The sequence below is a fragment of the Patiria miniata genome, unplaced genomic scaffold (genome assembly GCF_015706575.1).
Source record: "Patiria miniata isolate m_02_andy unplaced genomic scaffold, ASM1570657v1 HiC_scaffold_24, whole genome shotgun sequence".
Lineage (NCBI taxonomy): Eukaryota > Metazoa > Echinodermata > Asteroidea > Valvatida > Asterinidae > Patiria > Patiria miniata.
The window spans coordinates 19,695,577-19,709,952 of NW_024037063.1; the positions used below are offsets into that span (position 1 = coordinate 19,695,577).

General features: G+C 41.8%; 1 protein-coding gene across 1 annotated transcript in view; it reads right to left on the bottom strand.

Annotated features, from left to right (window-relative positions):
* Positions 1-9,834: 9,834 nt before the first annotated feature.
* The window catches only part of LOC119732283 (suprabasin-like), a 34,537-nt gene continuing 29,995 nt past the window's right edge, over positions 9,835-14,376 (bottom strand). The window contains exon 2 of the mRNA XM_038205741.1: positions 9,835-13,788. Coding sequence (XP_038061669.1) covers positions 12,538-13,788 — 1,251 coding nt within the window. The 3' untranslated portion in view covers positions 9,835-12,537. The remainder of the gene's footprint in view (positions 13,789-14,376) is intronic.

Sequence of the window (14,376 nt, forward strand, 5' to 3'; positions counted from 1 at the left end):
AAAAACACCTCCAGAGCCAAGAATCAGAAAAAGAAAATGTGATACTCTGTAATTAAAAGTTGGAGTCAATTCAAGTTGCTAGGGAAGCCTAAAATCAATTTAAGATCGAAATTATTTTGTCACTTGAAAATCACCCCAGCTATAGTATGACTGCTAAATAGCTAAAAACCCTGAAGAAGCCGGATGCACTACACGGCCATGGGTGAAGAGCGCACACAAGAGGGCGCTGCAGAGAGCTCCAAAGATTTTGAATGACTGGCAACAGCCGCGGTGCACTTTGCCAAAGTTGACGCACGCTCGGTGGATGATTAAAGTTCCAGTCTGGTTCCCTGACCCCATTGGCCTTGTAACTATTTATAGGGGGGCCAGGAAACAGTCTGGTAAACATCAGAGACGCAATATGCTTAATTTTCAAAACCGTCGGAATTCGTTGCCGAATACCATGATTTTTGGATAACTAGACCTCTGAAGGTATGGAACTCTAGCTATTTAGCAGTCATACTATAGCTGGGGTGATTTTCAAGTGACAAAATAATTTCGATCTTAAATTGATTTTTGGCTCCCCTAGCAATGGACCTATCCATGCACAGACCGTAAATTGTGTGACTGTAATGCGGAGGTAGTCCAGTTATTTCAGTCGCATTTATGGGACTAGCCGGGAGTTGAACCAGGGATATCTCTCACTCATGAGATACACCCGCTACCCACACAGCCGCAGGTGTTGCACAGATGATGGTGGTAATACTTTGTAAACTGTAGGCGTCAACGAGGGTGCTGTACAACCCAACCGGCTTAATAACGTTTACTGAAAGAAACCGGCTAAAATATACACTTTCATAAGAAAATGTGATTTAGGTTCGCCTAAAATAAAAGAATTTTGGGGACATTTTTACCGGTCCTAAATTGGGGGGTCGTGTAGTTACGGGCCCCTCTTTAGTTTCGATCAAATTAGAGTCGAGGGTGCTTTTTTTATCATTCAACAATGACCTTTTCAACCTAAGGCAGACTTCTCCCAATCCCATTATGACATGGTAAATGTTGCTGGTATGGGTTTTGGGATGCTGATGTGTTGTGTTGAGATTCAAATGTAGTGTCAAATGTTATCCCGGGGTCAATTGAGGCTGTAACGGAACAAATGTGAAAAATCATGTTTCATAGAATGCTGCTTAGAATTATTGTTTTGGAAGTCTTGAGTTGAGGTGTGGTACATGTTAAGCAGTGACGTCAGAGGTAGTCTAGGGGTCATTAGAGGTCCTTAGATGACCTTTGGCCCAGTGGCGCACCCAGGATTTGACTTTGAGGGGGGGCTCACAATTTTTGTCAAATTTTGTAGAAGTTAAATTTTTTGAAAAAATTTTGCTGAACAATTTTTGGCAGCAGAAAAAACCTTTTTTTTTTTTTTTTTGGGGGGGGGGGGGCCTATTTTGACGTTGGTGGCGCCACTTACCCCCCTATTATATTACTCGAAAATAGGTCACATTCATATCACCAAGGTCAAATCATGGGACTAAAAAAAAATTACAAAAAAACACTGCTTTGGCCCCAACGCAAAACAGATAGGGACCACACAAATAGACAGGCTTGTATTTTTCAGTTGATGCCATGTGAATCAAAAGGATTCTTCTCAAATTTTAAAAACTTGTCACTTTAAATCCACTTGTTTGTTGGTTTTAAATCTTGCTAATTATTTGTGTGAGTCCAGTAACCGGAAAGTGGATTTTTGTTCTCTTATAGGAACAGGGCCCATAACTGCCTGTGATTTAATCATCAAGTCGACTCTCGTCGGACTGCAACAAAGGCACGCCACACATCACAGTCTCCCATGGCCGTCCTGATCTCGGCTGCGGAGGCTAGCCCAGTATCAAGACGCAGCTGGTCTACGTAGGTTAGCGTCTGCCCACCTCGAGAGGCTACTCCATGAGTGGGTTCCCATAAGATGAGTTGGCTGGCAGCTGTCTCTGGATGCCGAATGCAGTGACCAGCCAACCGCAGACGCCTAAGTCTGACAGTTGTAGAGATCCTTGGCAGGTTGCCATAGAGCTCCTCATTCCTGACTTTGTCTCTCCAATTCACGGCTCGAGCCATCCTCAACATGCGAGATTTAAGGTAAGCCCAAACATCAGTTTGTGATGAGAAACTCATAAGTGGCAGATCCAAGCAAGGGGTTGGCAGTGGTTGCTGCGGTGATGCCATGGAAGATTTTCAGACGGGGATAATCTATGAAGCATTGCAGTCAATTAATAAAATGGCACAAGTCCAGAAGCAATAAATCAGAGCAATATCGGGTGATATATCCCAGCGAAACTGAAGGAAATTTGGAATTATTTGTCCATTCAATATATTTTGGGGGGAGGGGGGATTATCCCTTAACCATCTCTTTTATTTGGATCCGCTCATGTAACTCTAGACTGACAAGATTACTGGTGACTGATAGACTCATAAATGTGACGAGAGGGAAGTTACCAATTAAAATGGAGTGGCCTGAATTTGTTCACTTGATATTAACAATGGAAGCTACTTACATGGCAGACCATAAACCCAGACCAGTCGCTACCGTTTTTTATGGTAGTGGGCCCCCCTAGTTTGTAGTATACAAATACAACATGGTTTGTGGAGAAATAGTGAAAACTATTGACCCCGAGGTGTTGGATGATAGTTTTCACTATTTCCCCGAAAATACGTGTTGTATTTGTTTTATTATACCTCATAAATATTTATCAGGCAGCTGCTGTATTTCATTGGTCTATTTCACCACGTTTTTGATCTTGCAGTATTTTTTAAACTAAAACTTTTTTTTTTTTATTTAAGGAGACAAACAGAATAGAAAGTTAACATTCACTTTCACACAAAACACTGGATTTATTATTACATAATTGTTTTGTCCAAAATTTCACGCAGTTCTTCCTCGGTAAAAATCGCAAAGCGAATACCACCGGTCGCATTGCCATAATAGACTGGCACAACTGTCCTCACCGGTGATCTCCACGGTATGCACGAAAGAGCCTGCGTCGTTGGTAAAAAGATAACACAGTACTGGAACAATTCTAAGGCTGCAACCCAAGTGTGTGATAGTACCTCCCTGGTTTTTGCGCGTCACGCGCGCGTACGAAGACACAGGGAAATAGTAAAAACCTTCGCATGGTTGAGTTGCTGGAATAGACCAATGAAATACCGCGGGATAAAAAGTGGCGACTAGTCAGGACAAATCCAGAATAAATTTTTTGGTCCCAAAAAAGTGGGTTAAAAAAATTACCTGCAGATACATTGTATTTCAGACAAACTCCATCCAAATTTCCCTTGAGAATTGCAAGAAAAGTAGACGAAATTCAAATTGTCATGGTTATTTACTAGGTACATGTAAGCACCTTCAATAATGAACATCAAGTGGAAATAAGATAAAGATTTACGGTGGCACCAATGTGACAAATCTCTTTTATGAGTTCCTCACAAACTCATAAAAGAGATTTGTCACATGGTGTTATCGTAAATCATTATCTTATTGCTTCACTATATGCAAACCTTCAAATCTTATATTTAGTGGAAAAACAGTCTAGATTGCAAATTCAAGAAACACACCTTCTCAGACAAAATGTAACGCACATTGCTGTGTGGCTCTAAATACAGAGGAAGTTCAATATTTGAGACACATTTATGGAACTAGTGTCTAGCCCCATTGTGACCCAGGCTGTAGGCCTACAGTATATACTTGTCCACCGCCACCAGTTGGGAAACATTGAAAATTTGCATAATTTTGCTTTGTGTTGCATTAGGCCAAAAAAAAAAGTCTCCGGTTTCTGGTATGGAGCCTGCCCAAAAAGTGGTGCGGCGACACAGCTTTTTTTTTACCGTTTTTTTCTTCAAATGGCGGCTGATGATTGCAAATGGTGCCCGACTAAACTTAGTGCAAATATATGGGAGTCCAGAGAGGCCACATAAAGCTTATTCTCGATCGTAACCCCATCTAAAAACACGTTAAACTTGTGCAGCAGCAGGATTCCAGTCAAACCAGTGAGTTTGGTGATTTTGAGACATCATCTTTCATTGAAAAAAAAAACCTTTTTCATTTTGCCGACGCGCATGGCTACGGCGACGTGTGCGCACACCAGAAACGGGAGACATTTTTTTTTGCCTCAGAGACTACTATACCACCTTATAAAGGTTTAAAAGAACCCTTAACTGATAACTAACACAAGAATATGAAGTTGCTCCGGGAGATCAATTTTCTGAGGAAATTTCCAAGGAAATTTTGATGGTCTTTTTAATTTTCTAAGTTGAACAAAGAGTTGACTGGAGCGGGGTTTGAACCTGCGACCACCGGTGCTCTAAACTGAGGTATCCAGCCCTATGTTGGCCGTTCCCCAATTTGTCGATTCAAGGGGCACTAGTCAGAAGCCATAAACTTAGAAACAGGTTTATGACCTCTGACTAGCACCCCATGATCAAAGACATTGACAAATTGGGGAACCGCCAACAAACCGATAGGTCTGGATAGCTCAGTTGGTAGAGCACCGGAACGGTAGTCTGGAGGTCGCAGGTTCAAACCCCGCTCCAGTCAATTTCTTTGTGCAACTTTGAAAATTATACTAACGAACCTAATCAGTTTGCCTTTAAGGTTTTTTTTTTATCTCAAAAACTACTATCCTTGAGTGACCAAGTAAATAGTCAGTAATAAGTATCAGACCTCAAATAAGGCTGTAAAACAGTCTATTTCAAAGCCCCAAAATGCAAAATTCCCTTATGTACATGTTTGTCCCCATAGATGGCAGTGTAGTGCCAAGTGGGCCTATATACAGAGGCAGCCTAGAATTTGTGCCCATTAATGAGCCATTTCGGTATCACGATGAAGTAGTCCAGGTCAAAGGTCATTCGGGATAAAATGGCTGACGTAATGATACGTGATGTAATGCGGACGCCCATTCTGCTTGTAATTAATAGGCAAGGGTCGTACGCCGTCTCCCTGCGCGTTCATGCGCCTTCGATGAGCCGTTCGATTATCCAAAATTTTACCCATGACCCATATCATTATGTGCATGCGCAGTTGAAATACCGAACTGGCTTATTGTACTAGCTGGCAGTGTGCTAACTCATTAACAACAATAGTTGGCAGGTTAATCAATAGCGGATCTAGAGAGGTACATGTAGTTGGGGGGTTGCACCCCCCCCCCCCCTCCCCCGGGTTCAGCCACTGACTATAAGAAACTATTCATAAATACCTAAGACAGATTACCCATTCCTATTGGTCGAGAGCCCTTCACGTGGCAGGTTTTAAACGGATGATAAAGATATGGCCACTGGCTGGTCTTAAACCCTTTTCCAGTGCCTCATGAAATCTGGACTCCCATGAAATTCGGTGCCTTTCAACGTTTCATTGGTTTAACTTCACATTCCTCACGTAGGCAAGCGCAATGCTACCAGTGGATCAGTATTTCAAATTCCAAAATTCACACTACAAGTGCGAATTTTGAAAAACGCCCAGCTGCGTTTTGCGCGACATCGCGCAGTACGCGCGACGCGCACGCCAATGTCCTTATAAGGTAAGGAATTGTAGAGGGACATTCCATATTATAGTCAGAGGGGTGTTTGATACAGCATGAAATGCATGTTAGCAATGTCTAGTTTTTGACTTGTTTTGATTTTTGGATGGAAACAATTTTTTTTTTGACCGAAAAGGTATTTATGAATGGGAATAAATTTGTATTCGGTCGGTATTAAACATTCTGTTTAAGACCGGTTGGGGTCTGGATGGGTGATAATTACCCATCCAGACTCCCGCCGGTCTTAAACAGAGTGTTATAATACCTTCCGAACACACATTTATTCCTTTAGTAAAATGGGGCCAGAAATAATAAATGGAACTTAAGTTCCCAAATGTATTATTGAATTGCCTTAAAATGCAGAAAAAAATTATCATATATTTCAAAATGACTCAACCCCTACCCTTTATAGCAACCCATCATTTCCTGAAAGCTAGATCCGCCCCTGTTAATTGCATACATTTTCAATTTCTGTCAGTTAACATTTTGTTAACATTCAGTAAGCCTACTCCAGACTTGGGAACCATTAAGTTTCCAAAATAGGATTGGAAAATAGACTTTCTCCTTGGCCCAATTAAATTTGATGTTATACAAATATTGAGTGGCTCAGAGTGAAAAGGGAGGCATATTATCGCAAGGTAAAATCTGGATCTTTCCATTTCACGAGGCGAAGCCGAGTGAACTGGAAAAGTCCAGATTGTACCGAGCGATAATATTCCTCCCATTTCACAATTTAAAGCTCTCAATATTTGTTTTATACAATTACTGACATATAGAAATCCTTGTCATTTGATATATTTGAATTTTTATTTCAATACAAAATTGGTGGAAAATGTATTTCTCTCTCCACGAAAATGTTTGAACCCAACTCTTTAGCGCTGGCTCTTTGGAACAATACGCGCTACGTGTAACGCTGAACGCGCACACCAGCATGCATTTTGCACGCCAATACCGCATCATGGGCAAAGGCGTAGCCAGTGGGGGGGTTGGGGTTGGCAGGGGGGGGGGGGGGGGGGGTAAGGAGGGGGGGGGGGGTAAGGGGGGTTTACCCCCCCCCAATATTTTGTAAAGACTGCCATTTTCCATTCAAATGCCCTTTTTTCAACGGGCTTAACTCCCCCCCCCCAATAATTTGTAAAGAGTGTCCTTTTTTTTACGAAGTGGCCTTTTTTTCTGAACAAGTGCCCTTTTCAGAAAAGAAGTGGTGCCCGTTTTTGTGGCATCTGCCGTTTTGGGTGCCTTTTTCAGAATTTTGCACATGTATCGCCCTGAAAAGCACCATACATTGGCCCTTTCTGTGCATAATTGTCGGTTTTGAACAGCGCCCCCATCGACAGATGGTCCTAGGCCCCCCCGCCCTTTTTGATTTTACGGAGGCCAAGTGTCCAAGTGTCTACATTTCACAACGGATGTGCAAGTGCCCTTTTCAAAAAATTTAACCCCCCCCCCCAATAAAAATGACCGTGCTACGCCCCTGATGGAACAAGAATGATCTTAACTGTATTTTCCATTCCCCATGGGCGAATGGGACTTTTTGAGCCCCGGTGTGAATGGGAGCAATAACGAATGTCACGTGATGAGAGTTCCACCAATTGAATGACAAGAATCTGAATGTCAGTCATAATAATACTGCTTTTTGAAAAATATTGCTTAACAACTTATGTTGCAAGCAAAAACAGCTGAGCACTGCAATGTATAACGTTTTGGCACATTACCCAATTTTGCTCAGCCAATATTTTCTGTTCTTAGCAAAGTCTGTGCAAAAGTTCGAACTTAATAGTCCTATATGTTACCTGAATAGGACCCCGAATTCAGTGGTTGATGTTACTTTGTTAAGATTATGTAATTTGCTATCCAATCTAGTGGTAAGGGCGGATCCAGAACACAATTTTTTTTAGGGGGTTCAAAATTTGTTTTGGCCCCCCCCCCCTCAAAAAGAAAATTGTGTTCTGGATCCGCCCTTGCCACTAGAATGGTGGGTCAAAAAAGGGTAGAAATTTTTTTTTTTATTCTAGATGCTCTTCGGTGCGATCTGAGGCAATTTCTGACCACTTTTACCAATTTTTTTTTGAGGAAAAGATGGTGGTGTACTCATTGCCTGCCTTTATTGCGACGTCACTTAAACAAATTTGGGTTCGTTTATTTTTTTTGGGGGGGGGGAGCATGGCCCTCTATGGTGTCTCTCCCCCCCCCCCCCCCCCCCCCCATCCGCCCTGGACTAGTGGTGGGAGAAATCGGATATTTTAAAATCTGGTTGTCCTACTGGTTTTTTTAAACCGAATAATGGTTATCCGATTTCACCGGAAGTTCCCATTCAGCTTGCAGTCATGCCAACAAAAAGTGACGAGTAGGGTACTGCATGCAATGCCCTCTCAATGATCGGGTACAGTTTGTACGCTTCAATGGCCACTGATTTAAAAATCTCTAACGATGAAGAATGGGTGGGAACTGTTTGATAAGTCAAATGTGCAGGAAATTCATATACCAAGAAGACCACTAGCAAGTGAATGCAGTTACAATCTAGAGACTGGAGCAAACTGGGGGATATTCCAGGTTTGTTTTTAGCCTGCTTCACCAAATATTTTTTGAAGGTTGCTTTTAAATATCCAGTTTCCAAAATCGGAACCAAAATGGTGGAATTCAAGCCAAATCTTGAAAAGAATCCGGATTTATGTCCCACCACTAATCCAAACTACAAAAGCTGAGGAATTGATTGTCAGAAAACAACCCTCCATTCTTGTAAAATAGTTATTCTACATGCGCGAGGGCAATTCAAAGCAAAAGTGGACAAGGCTGAAAAGTGGGAAAATTATGAAATTTTAAAGACTACAAACACCTCAAATGTGTTATCAAATTAAAGGAGGCATAGAGTGGTGTGTCAGTGGGATAGAGTAAGGTGAAGCTAGTTTTGGGGGCTAAAATAATTTTGGATTTTAGCCAGTCACTTTGGCATCTTGTTTATTGGGGTAGTCCAGCCAGTATGAAGACTCATTTACAACAAGAAAGAAGGTTCAACCCCCCCCCCCCCAAACAAAGTATTCCTTGTAGCCATTAAACTCTTGATAAAAAGCTGCAGTGGTTTCGATCAGGTATGGTTTCGCCCTATCAGATCTTCTGTTACTCTAAGTAAGTAATCATGCTAATTCTCGTCACTCCTCCCCATTCGCCTCCATCTTCTTGTCTCCTCACCCATCTCCTCCTCATCCTCTCCGCAGTTTGTCTTCGAGCCATCTTGCATCACCTCTGTCTCTCTAACCTTCTCAAGAGTCGCTGGCACGTGCGTAAATGGCCCATCTGTGTTCCAGGACGCCAGCTTTCCCACTCGACCCATTATACCCCCGGAGCAGAAGAGAGAGTAAAAAAAGGTAAGTTGCCTCACAGCGTCTTTGAACATCTCATCTCACTGGAGTGTATCTCTAGGAAAAGAAGTTGTTTTTCAATCTCTCAAGTTCACTCCTAGCTAGTTATTTTTCGGAGATACATTGTATATATTTGCCTGTTCAGTGAAATCCTACCTCCTGATAAAGGCAAGGTGTAACACAGGAGGACCGGAAATGAAAATGTTTGAACTCGGTCTGGAACTGACATTGCGACGCCCTTCAAGAACCTCTCTGAGAATCTCCCTGGTGTATATTACTTCTTGAACAAAAATGGTTTAGGCCTCAGTGCTTTTGATGTTAACTTCCTCCCTGCCAGGTCACTGTCAGCTACACGACCTCTTTTGTCAATTTCAAGTGATCTTTATATTGCAGTCTCTGATGTTATTTAGCCGGTTGTTCTACTTTTGGCTGCCTATAAACGTGGTGCTTTAAGAATTGCCCTTTTTGGCGAGGAGAGCTTCTGTCAAATTTTAACAGTTTGAAGTGGTCAGTGAAGGAATGCTTCAATACACTGTAGATATCTCAACTCAAAGACGAAATAAAATCGCGCCATTTAAACACACACAGGGCATCCTTATTCAATCATGACAACAGTATTTTGACAAGCTTTCAGGCGCCACTGGTGTTATGCATGTATTGTTACAGTCTTGTTACAACTTTGCCAACTTGTGTGAGAGTTAGCTTGTCTAACCTAAGAAACGATGAACAAATCAGATACTGTATTACTATCTTTGTCAGGTTTCGTCAAAATATTTGGAACTTCCATCATGAGTCGATGTTTGATTTCTGATGCATTGATAAATCATGTTAAGTTTATTGATTCTTGTTTACACATGCAGCCTGTTATGACATCTTGCAAGTTTCAAGATACATTTTTATATCTGTGTTGATAATAAGTGATGTTAAGTAATTCAGACAAATTATTACACAATATGCTGTTAATATTGCTCCGCTTTTACATCTTTTATGGTAAATATCTATCGAGATATATAATTTGTTTTCGCAGACGAGTTTCCTGGTGTATAATATTCTGATTATAAAGCACTTGGCCATAACAAGAATGCAGCTTTCTTCAAAGTACTTGTTTAAGCAAGCCCCAGTATAATATGTTCGATGCGGATGAGACACACCGGTGTCATATGAAACTTAAACTCCTATAAAATCTGGTATCTTTTTATGGACTCTATAACCATCGCTAGTCACCTGTCACTGTCCTAATTATCTTCACATAATCATGCGCAATACAACCCATAGGTCCTTTTTTCATAGTCCAAATTTCACCATTACATGCACCTGCAGTTCAAAATACTCTCCTTTACTTAGTGTAAAAAGGAATGCCGGCAGGTGATCACACACATGAGGCCTCTTCAATGGCGAAAGCAGTGCGCCAGCTATTGTGCAAAGGAACTGCCCCATGACGGATTATCTGTACAGTAGGTAGCACAATGCTTTCGCCATTGAAGGGGGCCTTCGTGATAAAAGTGACAGCGTGCCTGGATTGGTCTAGTGAGGTAGCGCGCAGGTCTTTCTCACGTAATCGTTGCTCCTAAAACCTAAGAATGTAGGCGACATAATGTGAGCGAGATACCAATAATAGTGATGTGGTTGCGGTGGCTGTCGGATCAGTTTTTACCAAGAGGTTCAAACTTTTCTGATAAAAGTGCGTATAACAAGCAGATCGAGCAAAATGAAATGAAATCTAGTGCCTACAATCATCAGACGAAATCTCGCTCTGCGGTATATATCCGATGCAAGCCCATACTAAATCTGTTCCGTAGTTTCTGATTTATTTACAATTATTTGACTTGTCATTATAATCATGCTCAATGTACAGGTTTACTCAATTTACCAGTTTATGCAACGATTATACTCAAATAACTGATTGGTTAGAGTATTAGTATGTCATTTTAATCTGGTTTTACGGTATTTAACATACTATCTTTATTATTTTTTTACATCTACATATCACACTATTACTGAATTTGTTTTCATTATGTAGCCCCATGTCCCAAAACTATGTCGATATAATTATATCAAAGGTATTTGTGTAAACTATTTGATTTATAGACTATTTTAATTAAGGTTGTACAAGTTTCCATTTATAAAGAATAGCGTTTCGCAATCTGAAATATACTGGCATGCACGGTTGACACAGTTGGCACAGTATGCATGCATATTGTTATTCACAGAACGTATCCTATCAGACAACATTTGGTTTAAATCACCGTCTATTAATTAATAAACGGATAATATTTTTTTTAAATACATTATTACTTGTGAAATACTCAAAATAAATCCGTCCTTTTCATATCGCCACTTCAAACATTAATTACAACTAAGAAGTTTACTCTACCTCATATACACACAGAAATTGACTGCGGCTCGTCAGAAAAATGAAACCTTGAATATTTGAAACCATTCTAAGGGTAACACAACACTTCTACATGACATGTCATGTGGTAATCCCTTATTAACATTGCTTTAATGTTTAAACAGTGATCATAGTTTTTGCTGTTTTAAAAGGCTCAGTATCACAGAGCGACGCGCAGCGGTAGCAGTAGTGTTTCGGGGGAAACACTATTATTCATAATTTTCTGTTTGGCTCTTAGAGGAAAATAGATAGAACTATTGGTGGCGATACGCCAGAGTTGATGTAACTGATAAACTTGTCATGTCATACCTGTTACCACATGGCTTTCGCTTTTCTAATTTAATTTACAAAGATAGGCGTCATTTTTCAAATTAAAGAAAATATTTAATTTGCTATACACTACTTATACTTAGTTATTTGTGATTAACCAGTGCCAAGTCCAACGCCTGTCATCTGATCGCAATACAATGTATAACATTCACGATCACTTTATTGTTTAAATGGTTTCTTGGTTTGCAATTCAAATACTCACGGTTTGGGCTGTTCGACCCAATCGCATAATAATTTCCAGTGAGAAATGACTAAACACTTGAATCAACTGCCAATTATAATGTGTTTCATCCAAGTTTGAGCTTAATGCGCTTGAAGATGTTTTAGCTTAGCTTAAAGAAGAATTGTCATGCTGCATACCACCAAATGTTGACTGTATTATTACATAACAGTCGACAGGTGAATGCAGATTTGAATTTGCAAAGAAATACCACACAATGGTACGACCAAAAGAAACATGCAGGTGAAGTATGCAGGTGAAGCATGCGTGCACATCTGCCGCCTACAAAGTGCTGTGCCAGGTACGAGAGCTATGACAAAGTTGTTAGTATAAGACGAACCAATGGTCAAAAAGGAATGGTTTCTTTGGGTGTAAATTTACCTCGCATTGTAAATCGAAGTAAATCCACACGTAAACATCAGGAGAGCAAAAATGATTCGAACAATTTAGACAACTCATACAATATTAAGTCGTATACATATGTATTGTACCATCAAAACGGCTTTGATGCATTGGGTTTAAGAATGTACTTTTGTAAATCTAAGAACAGTTCTCAATTGACCCTCTCGAACTAATGGTGAACTTTTGGACCATTGTAGAATCGTCAATGGAAGTGTTCATAAAGTCAATGGCTTCAACTTATCCTTGTACAGTTTCAAAGTGTAGCGAGCAATGTTTGGAGTTGGTATTGTCTGGGTCTTCTTATCGGCTATCTTTCTTTTCTGGGTCCCTTTTCGCTGCCACGAGGTGACGGAAAGGGCCCCGAAAGAATCCAGTACGCTTGTCTCCGTCTACAAAGCTAGTGCTGAGCGGGTCGTCTGGTCCGTGTAGGAAACCGCGCTTGTCTGTGAAGCCTGCCGAGAGAGGATCGTAGGCGCCACCCTTACCGAACCGCTTGTCTGTGAAGCCTGCTGATAGTGGATCATAAGCCCCACCTTTTCCAAAACGCTTGTCTGTGAAGCCTGCAGAAAGGGGATCGTAGGCGCCGCCCTTTCCGAACCTCTTCTCTGTGAAGCCTGCAGAAAGGGGATCGTAGGCGCCGCCCATGCCGAAACGCTTATCTGTGAAGCCTGCTGAAAGAGGATCGTAGGCGCCACCCTTTCCAAATCGCTTGTCTGTGAATCCTGCAGAAAGGGGATCGTAGGCGCCGCCCATGCCGAAACGCTTATCTGTGAAGCCTGCTGAAAGAGGATCGTAGGCGCCACCCTTTCCAAATCGCTTGTCTGTGAAGCCTGCAGAAAGGGGGTCATAGGCACCGCCCATGCCGAAACGCTTTCGTTTGTCAGTGAAGCCTGCGGAAAGGGGGTCATAGGCACCACCCATTCCGAAACGCTTATCTGTGAAGCCCGCTGATAGAGGATCGTAGGCGCCGCCCTTTCCAAACCTCTTATCTGTGAAGCCCGCTGATAGAGGATCGTAGGCACCGCCCTTTCCAAACCTCTTATCTGTGAAGCCTGCAGAAAGAGGATCGTAGGCGCCGCCCATGCCAAAACGCTTGTCCGTGAAGCCGGCAGAAAGGGGATCGTAGGCGCCACCCTTTCCAAACCGCTTGTCTGTGAAGCCTGCTGATAGTGGATCGTAGGCGCCACCCTTACCAAACCTCTTGTCTGTGAAGCCTGCTGATAGTGGATCATAAGCCCCACCTTTTCCAAACCGCTTGTCTGTGAAGCCTGCTGATAGTGGATCGTAGGCGCCACCCTTACCAAACCTCTTGTCTGTGAAGCCTGCTGATAGTGGATCATAAGCCCCACCTTTTCCAAACCGCTTGTCTGTGAAGCCAGCAGAAAGGGGATCGTAGGCGCCACCCATGCCGAAACGCTTGTCTGTGAAGCCCGCTGATAGAGGATCGTAGGCACCACCCTTTCCAAACCGCTTGTCTTCGTCTGTTAACTCATCGTTTGTAAACTCTTCCAAGAACTTCTCGCCTTCTTTTTCTGCCACCTTCTCATGGCCCTGTAACACATAAAGACAAAATATACTTGTAAACCGTTGTACACTTACATACAGGCTCTGAAGATGGAACGTCACTTCCACAATACTACGAAAAATCATAGTGATTTGTGTGTGTTCCTGTGTAATTCTGATCTTGAGGGTATACTGTGAGAAAAACGCTGTAAAGTTCAAGCAGCAGCTGTTGTTTATCAAGTAGATCACTTCAGTGGTACGCCATAATATTTGTTGGTATGCAAAACGGTTACAGAGGTAGTTTGTCTCACATCTCGACTGGTTCCCGCTCTTTCCTTTCAAAGCTCAGCATTAAAAGGGGAACCGGAACCTGCCCATCCGACCTTTCTTTTTGTACACGGATGAGCAGCGAGACGAACTAGCGAAAGTTACTGAATCCACTTTAAACACCATGTTTATTTTACCTTGAAATCGAAGGTAGGTTTTTTGGCAACGAGCGTGGTAACTGAACCACAGTGTAAACCAAGGTCGGTCACCATGCGTGACTTGTTTAATTATTTTATGTGTCGAGATTATTCCAGCTATGTAGAAGGGTCGCCCGATAGATTTTGTGAATAGATGTGTGATTTTCATTTT